We start from the raw sequence: 14,014 nt of genomic DNA on the forward strand, positions 1-14,014 counted from the left end.
GCCCGTGCTGGCCTGGAGGAGAGAGGGCATAGATCATCTAGACAAGTAGTAAGTGTGGAACATAGGGTGTCGGTCGCTGCATTAGTGTCCATGGATGAGAAGTGGGTTGGAGAGGGAAGAGAGGAGGATACAATGGAAGAAAGGTGGGAGGGTGAAAGAGAGCGTAGGTTTCGTCTAAAAGTAACAGGCAGAGGAGTTGTGTGTGTTTTGGTGTGTTCAGGACAAACACTGTCTGCTTCAGCTGGGCCTGAATCATGTGGAGAATCTCCTGAAGCAGAGCATCTATCCTATCATCATTTACATCAAACCCAAAGACAAGAAGGGACGCAAGTTCATGTTTGAATCCGTATCTGTCTGTCTCTCAGCATTGTAGTCACAACATCAGCCCAAAGCTCTTGATATTAAACCCCAGTGAAACCTGTGTGTGTTTCAAGAAGCTGTTATTAGGCCACAGAGAGGAGGACCTGATGGAGGCCTTTCAGATGGAGGAGCTGCAGCTGGAGACTCTTCCTGTGATGTTCAGTACAGTGGAGCCAAACACATGGAGCTGCACAGACGAGCTTCTGGCCGTCATACGCAGCACTATCCTGAGCCAGTAGAACGCCGTGGTGTGGCTGGAGCAGGAGCGACTCCAGTAGACACCCATCCTCATGTTCACACTTACTGTTATTTAGAATTGGTAATTGGGTAGATGGTTATATGGTTACAGCTCAAATACACCATAATGTGAATCCTTTAATATGAATTTGAGCAAACTTTTTACTGACGCTGGGGAATGGGTATTATAATGCTTATATGTTCATGTTTTATATCACCTTTTTACTATGCACTGGAATAGTTCTTAAGGTATAGTAGTGTAACGGAGGCCAGCCAGTAGGTGCTGTGCAGGTAAACCTCACTCCCCTGATCTCAAGAGACGCACTAGCGACTGACGCTAGAGGTTTCTGCCTTTAGCCTCCTTGTTAGTGCGTCCGCCTCCCGTGCCGGAGACCCGGGTTTGAGACCCGCTCGGTGCGGTAGGGCCCGGGTGTGAGGGGATACAGTCGTGGCCAAAAGTTTTGAGAATGACACAAATATTAGTTTTCACAAAGTTTGCTGCTCAACTTCTTTTAGATCTTTGTTTCAGTTGTTTCTGTGATGTACTGAAATATAATTACAAGCACTTCATACGTTTCAAAGGCTTTTATCGACAATTACATGACATTTATGCAAAGAGTAAGTATTTGCAGTGTTGGCCCTTCTTTTTCAGGACCTCTGCAATTCGACTGGGCATGCTCTCAATCAACTTCTGGGCCAAATCCTGACTGATAGCAACCCATTCTTTCATAATCACTTCTTGGAGTTTGTCAGAATTAGTGGGTTTTTGTTTGTCCACCCGCCTCTTGAGGATTGACCACAAGTTTTAAGATCTGGGGAGTTTCCAGGCCATGGACCCAAAATGTCAATGTTTTGGTCCCCGAGCCACTTAGTTATCACTTTTGCCTTATGGCACGGTGCTCCATCGTGCTGGAAAATGCATTGTTCTTCACCAAACTGTTGTTGGATTGTTGGAAGAAGTTGCTGTTGGAGGGTGTTTTGGTACCATACTTTATTCATGGCTGTGTTTTTGGGCAAAATTGTGAGTGAGCCCACTCCTTTGGATGAGAAGCAACCCCACACATGAATGTTCTCAGGATGCTTTACTGTTGGCATGACACAGGACTGATGGTAGCGCTCACCTTTTCTTCTCCGGACAAGCCATTTTCCAGATGCCTCAAACAATCGGAAAGAGACTTTATCTGAGAATATGACTTTGCCCCAGTCCTCAGCAGTCCATTCGCCATACTTTTTGCAGAAGATCAATCTGTCCCTGATGTTTTTTTTTGGAGAGAAGTGGCTTCTTTGCTGCCCTTCTTGACACCAGGCCATCTTCCAAAAGTCGTCACCTCACTGTGCGTGCAGATGCGCTCACACCTGCCTGCTGCCATTACTGAGCAAGCTCTGCACTGGTGGCACTCCGATCCCGCAGCTGAATCGTCTTTAGGAGACGATCCTGGCGCTTGCGGGACTTTCTTGGACGCCCTGGAGCCTTCTTAACAATGCAGTGGAAAGCATTTTTTTTTTCGGGATTAAGTTAACTTTCATGGCAAAGAAGGACTATGCAATTTATCTGATCACATTCTGGAGTATATGCAAATTGCTATTAAAAAAACTTAAGCAGCAACTTTTCCAATTTCCAATATTTATGTAATTCTCAAAACTTTTGGCCACGACTGTACACTTTAATCTTTTTAAGATATTGAACTAGATATCAATAAACTGTATTGTATGTTCTTTGTTTTTGAGTTATATCTATGGAATGATCTCCAATTTGGACAACTGCATCCATCAGGTGCATCAGGTGTTACAGTAAATAAAAAATAAAAAAAAAACAGTCTGCTACTGATAAATGTTCTTGACTAGTTTTGATGATTTAAACATATGACTTTCTCACTGCCAGTTTGTGTTGTTCTTAAAGCCACTAATTTGTTTATATCGACTGTAAAAGGCGTTCTTGTTTGGTTTTGCTTGCAGATATAATGCAACGGTGCGAGATCAAATTGCAGATTTTAGATAAATAAGCATGTTCCTTTCATTCAGCTTAGCAATGTTCTTGACATTTAATAGTGACAATAATATCTAATGATACAAATTACAAGTTTTACATTTACTTTGTGATTTCCTTTAAGTAAATATACTTTTAGAAAATGACTCTTGAGACGAAAGTTATCATCCCTTTTAACACAGCAAAACTTGTGGATTTGACTTATTTTACACTCATAGCAAAATGTAAAAATCCCTCTTAATTTTAACATTCTCTTCTGTATTATGGATCTTTTCCATAAAATGGTATATTCAAGTCAATTCGCCATTATTTTACAGCAGTTTACAGATTGTTTCAAAGCAGTGTTACAGTGACACACACACACACACACACACACACACACACACACACACACACACACACACACACACACACACAGGAAAATGATTTGGCAATGCAAACAATTCAATTCTGCTGTAAAGCAGCTCTAAACTAGAAAAGAATTCCATTGCAATCAATGTAAGCTTTAATAGACTGTATGTGTATATATTAGAGCATACAAACCATGACAAGAATTCTAATGGTTTAACTACCAATATACAATACACACCATCACATGTTAACTTTTAAAAACTTCTTTAAAATGGTTCCCTGTAGTGTTTTGGGACATATTTCATTGGGATTTAGTGGTTTTAACAAGCCATCGATAGATGGCGATAAGTTACCATTATATTATATTACTATTATAACCAGTGAAACCATTGTGAGAACAGCACTGATGGCAATGGTTGTCCCAGCCACCATGTTTAAATCACCAGCCTAACTTGGAAACTCTGGAATCAAAATTATTTCCAAATTTTCCAGTAATATGACTTGAGTTTAAAAAGAGTTACCTCCCCAGATTTACAGAAAACTCAAGTCTTAGCTCAAGCAAAAACGAATCAAGCTTCATTTGAAGTTGCTGAATGAGGAGAGGGAGCTAGTAAAATCTTTGCATGGCAGAGGGAACCAATTCAGGTGCTGTGTCTCCACTAATGAGCTGATTGAGTTGAATCAGGTGTGTTAGATGAAGGAGACAGAAAACTGTGCAGTGCTGAGAGTGTCCTGAGACAGGTTTTAAAACTCATGAAGTATTAGCTGGTTGAAATAAGCTGAAGAGCAGTAAATACTTGTCGGGTTTCTGAAAGGGATATATAATTTTCTTCTTGGATGATTGTTCTTCATGGTTGTGATGGAGATTTGGCTTTGGAAAAGATTTATTTTCGTCCTTTTCTTCTTCGCTGTGGATGGACAGAGACCAGGGCCTTCTGCGGTTAATAGGCAGGAATCAGGGCCGTGAGTATTACCATTGACTGTGTCTCTCTGTGACCGCACACCTACACAAGTATGTGTTTGGAGCAGATTCCTTGTAGTTAAACTTCAATATGTTTCCACAGGTTCTTCATGGTGACATTTCCTGCAGTGATTGAGTCTGGCTCTGGTGCCAAATTGTGTGCGAGTCTTCTGAAACCCAATGAGAGTCTCACAATGACCATTTCTCTGCTTGATGACAAAAATGTGGCAACTCAACTTGTGCAGCAGATATCTCAGCTGGAGTTTCACCGGTGTTTTAGTTTCCAGGTCTGTTATCATACTGCAAATGGAATGCTTGTCTGGTCTTATGCCCATTAAAAACCCATTCCTCTACAGGCTCCTCAAGCAGATGCAGAGTCAGTGCAGAAACTGCAGGTGGTGGTTAAAGGGAGGTCCTTCAAAATGATTGAAGAGAGGAAAGTGATGTTCAGACCTTACCTGCCTTTGACATTCATCCAAACAGACAAACCCATCTACAATCCAGGACAAACAGGTGAGCTGTGAATGACTTGTTCAGAACTTGATGCACTTGAGCATGTGGAAAGTCCATTATGTAAATCAATTCTCATTTTGCAGTGAATTTCAGAGTTGTGACCATGGATGCCAAATTTGTTCCTCTTGATCAAATGGTAAGACCTGATTTGTCTTTCATCTTTGTGATTTTCATGACTCTTTATGTGCTTAATTCCTCTGTTTATGTCCTTACAGTACAGTCTGGTGGTGGTGGAGGTGAGTTTGCTCCAGTGCAAGTCTTTGGAGATGTGTTTTCTGCAAGTTATTTGTGTGCTTCCGTTCACTTTACCCCCATAATAGGACAATCATGGAAACCGCATTGGTCAGTGGACAAATGTTTCGTCAACGAGGTGGATATTGGAGCTTTCTCATCAGTTAAATCCAGAAGCTCAGGTTGGGATGTACACACTGAGAGCTTTTATTGGTGACCGAATTATCTCGCAGGTTTTTGAGGTGAAAAAATATGGTGAGTCACCACATGCGATGTGTCTGGTAGCAATGATCGCAGATCTGAGGTCCTAATTTAAATAACTTGTTTAGTTTTACCCAAGTTTGATGTCACTGTCGCTGCGCCACAGATGCATAGTGTTGGAGATGTAGGACTGAAGGTGGAGGCTTGTGCCAAGTAAGTAACTTTTCTTGATTTTGTCTTTTGGATGGTAAATTATTGATCTTAATCTAGTGTTTTCCTAGGTACACATATGGGCAACCTGTACCTGGTCAAACGTTGGTGGAAGTGTGCCGTGAGCCGTCTCCATACGCTGTGGTTCCGGGCTTGACTCGTGTCTGCCTTAATAAAACTGCCAAGGTTTGTTACTGCTGCTGTTGTACAGGAAAGGATTAGTCTTGTCTGATATGCTGACTTTGTAATCTGAAAATCTTTTTTTGTTACCAGATGAACAACACCGGCTGTGCCTCCCTTATATTCAGTATATCAACGTTTTTCAACACCAGATTTGAGAATAATCTGCAAGATGCGTTCCTTGTTAATATAAATGTCACTGAGGAGGGAACAGGTGAGCTATTGGCTAATTTGAAACTACTTTACTTTATTTGGGGTCTTGATGTCTGTGGCTTTTCTTTTCCTTTTCAGATGTGGTCATGTTTAAATCCACAACCGTGTCCATTACGTTTGAAGTTGGCAAGGTCACGTTTGTGGACCTCCCAGAGTTTTTTGACCATGGGTCAACGATTAAAGCAAAGGCATGTAAAGGTTCATAGTTTCTTGCGGAATCTTTCGCCTTGTTCATTTCCTAACTTTTATCTTTCTCAACAGATCTTGGCAACTTATTTCAATGGGACGCCAATCGCAAGCAAGGAGGTTTATCTCCTGGATGGTAGCCAATGGCCAAACAAACTGCTGTTGAATCTGACTACAGACCAGAATGGACTGGCTGTGTTCTCCCTCAACACTGCTAATTTTCCTGAAGTTGATCTGAATCTGGTGGTATGATTTGTCTATCCTTCTATTTTGAGTAAAGCCTTTATCTTGCAAGAAGCCAATTTCCTTCATTTGTTTCCCAGGCAAGTGCAACTTCACAGGTTGTTTATGGTTATAAATCACCATACTTCAGTACAGATATGAGGGTAATTCCACTTCTTCAAGCTGCTACTCCCGTCACCCCAACGTTTAGTGAACTGACTATAGAGAAGCTTGAGCAGCCACTGAAATGTGGCACTGCATATCCAGTGACCGTCAAGTATTCCTTTGTTGGAGAGACTGGTGACTACAGTGTTGACATCATCTATATGGTACAGTGTGTTGTGGTTGTGATGGTTTGTTTGCCTGGCAACTTTTGTGCATCAGTCTGGTTTTCTGTCTTCTGCTAGGTCTTGTCCAGAGGAGTGATCGTTCTGCATGGATTTCAAAAGATTCAAGCAAGGGATTTTGATACCGTCACGAGTGGCACAGTGTCATTTCAGCTGTCTGTTGGTGTCAATATGGCTCCAGTAGTGCAGATTCTGGCTTTCTGTGTTCTTCCCAGTCAAAATGTAGCGGCTGTTAGTGCGGCTTTTGACACGAAAATGTGTTTCAATAACCAGGTATGGTGTGCATATGCGTCTTCCTTCATGTGGGTAGCTGTAATGTTTCCTTCACCTTGTGAGCTGGTTCTTGTTCCAGGTGTCTCTGCAGTTCTCCCCGGCTACGGCCGTTCCTGGTGAGGGAAATGTTTTGACTGTCTCTGCTCAAGCAGTATCCCTGTGTGGCCTCAGTGCTGTTGATCAGAGTGTCCTGATCATGGAGCCTGGAAGACGTCTGAGTGCTGAAGCGGTAGCCATGTGCAATTAATCCATTCTTGTTTGAAACTATCTGGATGAGAGTATGTTGTTGATCTTTTAAAATATGTTTTATATCTGACTAGAATGCTATCAACATGCTATGATTTGATTCCTACACTTTGCTTTTTACAGTTGTGTTTATGTGAGCTTTTAAGTTTAGTCCTCTTATATTAACTAGATAAGCACTCATGGTGATTAGACCACCCAAAGTGTCTCTTTTAAACTACTTTGCAAGACTCAGCTTTTTCCCCTTATGTTTATAGGTGTTCAACCTTCTCCCAGTGCAATCGCTATCAGATTATCCTTTCAGTGTTGAAGATGAACAGGAATGCCTAAATGTTCGGCCCCGTCGAGCTGTGCCTACAGACCAAGCTTATGAAACCTTCAAGGTAGAACCTGGTTTATAATCGTAGTCACTGAATGCTCCCTGAATTCAAATTTCTTTTTGACCTGTTCTGACAGAGCATGGGGATGAAGATTGCAACCAATTTGCCCATCCAAGAACCACAATGCCTGATGTACAGAGGCTTGAATTACTATCGCAACTTCCGTGATGGTGTGTCTCTTAGGTTTTTAACCTTCAATTTGCCGTGTGTGCACATGACTTGACATTCATGGCTTCTCTTTTGGTTTCAGTCAAGTTTTTCCGTCAACCTGTTGCCTTTGCGATGGCTGAAATGGCTCCTGCTGCAGTCGCAGAAAGTGTTGGAGGCGAGAGCAGTTCTTCTGTTGATGTGACCGTCAGGACTTACTTTCCAGAAACGTGGATCTGGCAACTCGCTCAAGTGGGGTAAATGAGGCTATTCTGCCCTTTACAGCACATGCTACTATCTAGGGATGGTTCGATACGTGTATCGGTACCGTTCGGTTCTCGGACAAATTCCAAATGGAAGTGATCATCCCTATCACCTTTGTGAGGGGACTAAGCGAATCTGCTTAGTGCTGACAGACACGGGTGTGTTTGACTTGAAGCGGCGCTACAGGCACCGATCGGTGTATGACATCAGAGCAACGCGAAGAGTGATTATAACAAGAATATGGAACAATCAGCTTTCAAGCGCTTTCGCAGTATTTTGATATCATACACAGATTGGTCGCTGCAGCGCCGCTTCAAGTCGAACATACCCGTGTCTGTCAGCACTAAGCAGATTCGCTTAGTTATGCTAACAGTAAAATGACATTAAACAGCGACATCTGCTGACAGAGACCATGCTGTGTTGTCACGTAAACATCCCAGCTGAAGATAATAATGAGGAAATTACATCGCTCCCTTCGCCAAGTGCATTGCAAACGACTACATTATGACATGCACGTGCCCCAAGTCCCCCACAAAGGTGATAGGGATGATCACTTCCATTTGGAATTTGTCCGAGAACCGAACGATACCGATACACGTATCGAGCCATCCCTACTACTATCTGAAGCCTCCTAACAAATTGTACCCCTTCTACTTCTGGTGTCCTTTCTTCAGAGAGTCTGGATCCACACAAGTTCCTCTTAAGGTTCCTGACACAATCACAACGTGGGAGACCGAGGCCTTCTGTCTGTCCTCCAAAGGTCTCGGTCTGGCTCCTCCTGCTCTGCTGACCGTCTTCCAGCCCTTCTTTCTGGAGCTTTCCCTGCCATACTCCATTGTCCGTGGGGAGAGTTTTGAGCTGAGGGCCACAGTCTTTAACTATCTGTCCAAATGCATCATGGTCTGGTTTCACTTTTATTGAGATAATGGATCCATAGAGAAAAGAGATCCAGTTCTTTGCTCAGTGTCCATTTGTTGTTCATTGGTAGGTTAAAGTGACTCCAACACCATCCTCAAGCTTCACTCTTCGATCACTTACTGACCCATATTCATCCTGTCTCTGTGCCAATGCGAGGAAGACCTTTAAATGGGTTTTAATGGCTTCTGTTCTAGGTCTGTTTTCAACTGTATTTCAGAGTTGAGTTGTATGGGAAGTGTTGTTGACCTTCTGTCTGTACTTTAGGAACTGCGAATGTGACGGTCAGCGCTCAGGCTGAACAATCCCAGTCTCTGTGCGGTAATGAGGTTGTGACCGTGCCGACGAGAGGACGTGTTGACGTAGTCACTCGAAGTCTACTTGTTCTGGTAAGTGTTGAGCAGCCTTCTGGGGTTTGACAGTGGAGCTCATTGTCAGGGCTCAAGTTTTGGAAAAAGTTTGGAGTGAGATTTTATCTGTTAGGGGAGGAGTCACTCTAATATTTGCAGCAGCGGCCCCTCTGCCCCACGCAATTCTCTCCAGTTTTTGGTAAAAGTTCAACTATCCATTGTTCATAATTAACCAGCACAAAATAAAAAATATAACAACTGGTAGATCTGATAAGTCAAATTCATAAAAATAAAATGTTTTAAATATTTCAAATCATATGTATCAAAAGTAAAAATTTTGCAAATGAGCAAACTAAACAGCAGTGCTCAATGCACATACTGTAAACATACATGCTATGAGCAAGTTCTGCAATCTTCCTGTATGTCAATCTGTGTGTTTGTGAAAGAGAGGGTACATATTTCATCTTACTTGAAATACAAAATGGCATTAGTGTTTATTGCACACTTTGATGCCTTGATGACAGTGGTAGGGGCTTGAACTAGCTAGAGTAATTAGTTACATGTAATGAATTATGTAATTTAATTAATGACATTTAACTAATCAGTTACAGTTACTGAGAAATAACAAATATAGTTAAATTACAGTTACTTTTAAAAATGTTTACAATTACAAAGTGGGTTACATGTAAATATTTTGATTGGTTTATTTCCCAAATCGCATTGACTGCTTTAAAATAAGAGACACCAATGTTTCAGGAGTTAAACAGGTGCTAAAGATTTTGTGGTGGCTGTGCTTAAATTAAATTTTATATAATCTTAATTCAAGTGATGAAGGATTTTGTAAAATTGACAGTAATTAGTGTTGAGTGCTACTGTAAGGTAAACCTGCCTGCTTAAGTTTTTAAAAGGATTAACAGTTGAAAACATTCCTTAGAAATTTAGTAATCAAATGTAATGTTACATTACCTCTAAAGCAATTGAAATAGTTACACTACTTTTAAATTACATTTTAATTAGGGAAATTTAATCTGTAGCCTATTACAGCCCATTTCCAAAATAACCTTCCCAACAATGTTGATACATTTGTGTTTTGAAATATATATAAAACAAATTTATTTTATTTGGATGATTTTGTCTGTCTTTTTTAGCAGATTTACCAATTATCTTGTCTTTTCCTTAATTTCAGGCCCACAATTAGTTAAAACTGTTGAACTAATAATTTTGCGCAAATTTGGCTATAATCCCCAACATCAGTTCTCACTATCTTTGATCACAGGCAAGTGATTTTGTCTAGGAATCGTAAAATGGAAAAAAATAAAAATAAATATGAAAAACCCTACTGCATTTATTTAGTTTCTAGTAAATACAAATGGCAACGTCCGCTCCAAGACCGCAACGCGACCACCTCCTCAACTGTACTAAACACTTCCACTGCGAGAGAAAGCGGCAGCCCCGCAACGATTCCACCGCTGGCCTTGTCCCGTGTGTGCGCGTCTACGTTGCCTAGTGACGAACGAGATTGTTGCGGGATCACGTAATATACCAGAAAACAGCAAATTCTAATTTTTTGGCTGGTAGGTGCCATTTAACTTAAGACAGCTATGAGCTTGGCAGAGTACTTCTCTCTGCAAAGCCTGCACCTCGTCCATTAACACCATATAGTGGGACAAGTTATCCCTTACTTTTCAGCGTGAGAAATACAAGGTGTGGCGTGTGAACTGGTTGAAATGCATGTGTCTCACGGTGAATGCGTGAGACTTGAGAGCCCTGCATTGTGCTTTAATTGATGTGGTGTTTGCTTCTGTAGGCTGAAGGAGTTGAAAGGACAATCACTGAGAGTTGGTTACTGTGTCCAAAAGGTTTGTTTGCACTCGGTGCCTCAAATGTCTTTTCCCTATACCACCAAAAGGAACCATAGTTCTCCATGATCTATTTTTAAATTTAATCCACAGGAAGCATCCTGTCAGAAGATGTGACGCTCATCTTTCCAAGAAACATGATTCAGGGATCAGCCAAATGCTCAGTTTCAGTCATTGGTAAGGCAGTTAATGGAGAGAAATTGTCACAGTAGGGCTGCAAGATAAAGCACATTTCCATGATAAGCATAATCATCTGCAACTGGCTTTATCCTAAGTGTGTTTTTGGTTTCTCTTCTCTCATAGGGGACATAATGGGGCGTGCGCTAAAGAATCTTGATGGCTTATTGCGGGTGCCTTCTGGCTGCGGCGAACAGAATATGATAGTTCTTGCTCCCAATATTTACATCCTGATGTATCTGGAAGTCACAACACAGCTCACCGCAACCATCCGAGCAACTGCCATTGGTTACCTTCAGAGCGGTACAGACAACCAAATCCATTTAGTATTTAGACTAAATCTCAAGTCCTCTTCATTGGGGTGCTTTAGACTGTCTAATCCTTCCTGATCAAATTCCCATGTGGCTTTTGACTTGAACAGGATACCAAGGACAGCTGAACTACAGGCACAGTGATGGTTCATACAGCACATTTGGTTACGATGCATCCAATACATGGTGAGTTTCATGCAGCGCTTGTAGTTTTGGATACCATTGAAGCAGTTTGAATAAATTCCTAAACGATCAGGTTGACCGCCTTCGTCCTGAGATCTTTTGGCCTTGCGAGGAAATTCATTTACATCGATCCGAATGTCCTTCAGAGCGCAAGGGACTGGTTGATAAGCACGCAGGGTTCTGATGGTTGTTTTATGCAGCAGGGAACTCTGTACCACAATGACATGAAGGTACGTGGGTTGTGTGTGGTGTGTGGTGTGGTTTTTTTTTTTTTTTTTTTTTTTTTTTTTTTTTTTTTTCCGAAAATGCTCCCTAACCAATCTGAGGATGATTTTCCTGAATCTGCTGCCTTTTAGGGTGGAGTGGGGGATAGTGTCACCATGACCGGCTACATCGTTGCATCACTGCTTGAACTAGGTGTCCCTGTCACGGTAAGAATATGACATGTCTGTTCTTTCAAGTTTGTAGTCTTAATTTGATTGCTTTTAAATTGGACAAAGCTAGGACATGAGAGTAATACTGGTAAACTACTCGGTTTTAAAGATTTATTACTTTATTGCTGCTTTCTATAAGGCTGAACTATTCTGCCCTCCAAAGGTACAATGCAGTAACTACGCCAACACTGAAACTGAGAAAAATGCCTTTAAAGTTTTTACATGAGCTAGTCAAACATGTTAAATCTTGTTTCTCTGAAACGGGACAATTTAACTAGGAGACTTTGCCACAAGACAAAACAGTTGTCACAAAGTCTGTTTTAAGCCTTAACTCAGTTTTGACAATGTGTAGTTACTGCGCTTTGCCTTTGGAGGGCAGTATTGTAAAAGGCATTAAGTGTGCATCTCTTGGTTGTTGGTAGATACTGTGTAATTTGCAACATTCTGTCTTTGTAACTTTATGCAGCGCCTTTTAAAACTACCAATGGTTTGCTCTGATTTCAGGATCCTGCCATTACTAAAGCTCTGTCATGCTTGAGATCTTCTGTTGGGAACCTGGGAAACACCTACGCCACTGCTCTGCTCGCCTACACCTTTAGTCTGGCTGGAGAAACCAGTACTCGATCGCAGCTTTTAACAGCCTTGGACGACACTGCCATTTCTGAAGGTGAGATTTAAAATCAGGTTTATTGACTTGTTTTACTTCTATGGTGCTTTAAGGAAAAAAAAAAAAGGCTTCACAAATGTATGTTCTCTCCTCTGTCATGTCTTTTAGGTCCTAAACTCCATTGGTCTCAGACTTCATCTGGTGATACTTTGGCAGTGGAAATCAGCTCGTACGTACTGCTAGCCATTCTCGCTGTGCAGCCTGTAACTACAGCCAATCTGGGCTATGCTAACCGCATTGTCAACTGGCTTGTGGCCCAGCAGAATCCCTATGGAGGCTTTTTCTCCACCCAGGTGACTAACTATTAAACATGCATGATTCATGCGCACTTTGTTGCATTTTAGCAGATGCTTTTATGCAAAATGACTTGAGAGGAAATGGCTATAGCTCAAATTGCAGAGCGTGGCGTTGGCAACACCAGGGTAATGGTATGGTTCAATTCCTGTCTGATATAAACTATACCTTGAATTGCTTCAGATTAAAGTCTCTTGCAAATGTATGAACGGATTTAAATGGTGAGGATGTGCTGGTAAAATGCAAATGCTATCTTGTTCTTGGGTAAAGTTGCTTAAATGTTACAAGAATGGCAAAATACAGTGATTAACGAATCATAGTGCAAATATACAACAGCACTTCAGAAATGCATTGGACTTCAATGTTGCTGATTTAACACCTTTAGTATTTAACCATTTCACCTATAGAAATAAGTGCCATTAATGTCCATTTGACGTGAACGACAGTAGTCCGCATTTGAAGTGGATCAACCTTTCGTCGAAGTTGTCCTAAATCCAAAATGATACCCCTTGTCTTTGAACTCTTTCGATCCACTTCAAATGTTGACTACTGTACATGACTTGTCACGAAACTAGATTTGACACTGAGTGAAATATCATTTCTGGCACTTGATCTTTTTTCCAAACTTGTGAGACTTCCACCTCTTTTGTGTTCAGCAGAAGATTGGTCAATTGACTGTAGTCATTGACTGCCATAATACAGGTAAAAGTTCAATGGCTACCAGCAACTGTTTGGTTTCCAGCATTCATTGAAATGGTTTTTGGGACATTTGTAATGTTGGATGAGGTGAATATACCTTAATAGCTGTTTGTTTTAGGACACAGTGGTGGCTCTTCATGCTCTGTCGGTGTATGCTGCTCAAGTGTTCAGCTTGGAGGGATCCAGCACAGTTACCGTTCAGTCGTCAGTGGCAGGAGGAGACGTTTATACCTTCGAAGTGAATCGGGACAACCGGCTGCTTTTTCAGGAGAAGCCGCTGAAGAGCTTTCCAGGCAAATATAGTGTTAAAGCAAAGGGCTCCTCCTGTGTGTCTGTGCAGGTTTGTATATGCACCTCCTATATTTTTGTTTCTATTGTGCTCCTAATTCTCCTTGATTTGCTTTGCAATCATAGATTGCGTGTTTCTACAACATCCCAACACCCATTAAAGCTGCCACAACGCTGAGTGTTGAAGCGAAGGTGACTGGAGATTGTCAGCCGCCTGGAGCCAGTCTCATGCTGAATTTCACAGTGAAGTAAGAACCGCTTTGTCTTGTGTCCCTTTGCGTCTGTGTAAAGACTCAAAAGCAAAACTAACGTTGCGTTTCACACCAAGGGT

General features: G+C 41.5%; 1 protein-coding gene across 1 annotated transcript; it reads left to right on the forward strand.

Moving 5' to 3' along the window:
* The first annotated feature begins 90 nt into the window (after window positions 1–90).
* LOC141287917 (alpha-2-macroglobulin-like) lies at window positions 91–13,935 on the forward strand. Its single transcript, XM_073820054.1, has 32 exons — window positions 91–105; window positions 221–346; window positions 435–595; window positions 4,000–4,183; window positions 4,253–4,409; window positions 4,493–4,545; window positions 4,625–4,645; window positions 4,730–4,895; window positions 4,970–5,054; window positions 5,123–5,237; window positions 5,325–5,445; window positions 5,523–5,632; window positions 5,706–5,876; window positions 5,954–6,181; window positions 6,260–6,472; window positions 6,552–6,701; window positions 6,973–7,098; window positions 7,172–7,265; window positions 7,346–7,499; window positions 8,181–8,406; window positions 8,495–8,618; window positions 8,689–8,810; window positions 10,579–10,630; window positions 10,724–10,807; window positions 10,934–11,110; window positions 11,229–11,304; window positions 11,375–11,531; window positions 11,658–11,732; window positions 12,240–12,402; window positions 12,511–12,695; window positions 13,514–13,735; window positions 13,810–13,935. The coding sequence occupies exons 1-32, from the start codon at window positions 91–93 to the stop codon at window positions 13,933–13,935; spliced, it is 4,239 nt and encodes a 1,412-aa protein (XP_073676155.1).
* The last annotated feature ends 79 nt before the right edge of the window (window positions 13,936–14,014 follow it).

Source organism: Garra rufa, chromosome 1 (genome assembly GCF_049309525.1).
Source record: "Garra rufa chromosome 1, GarRuf1.0, whole genome shotgun sequence".
Lineage (NCBI taxonomy): Eukaryota > Metazoa > Chordata > Actinopteri > Cypriniformes > Cyprinidae > Garra > Garra rufa.

Coding starts and splice junctions, on each gene's coding strand:
- LOC141287917 (XM_073820054.1), top strand. Junction 10,808..10,933: donor ATGCTCAGTTTCAGTCATTG/GTAAGGCAGTTA, acceptor CTTCTCTCATAG/GGGACATAATGGGGCGTGCG. Junction 12,403..12,510: donor CGACACTGCCATTTCTGAAG/GTGAGATTTAAA, acceptor CATGTCTTTTAG/GTCCTAAACTCCATTGGTCT.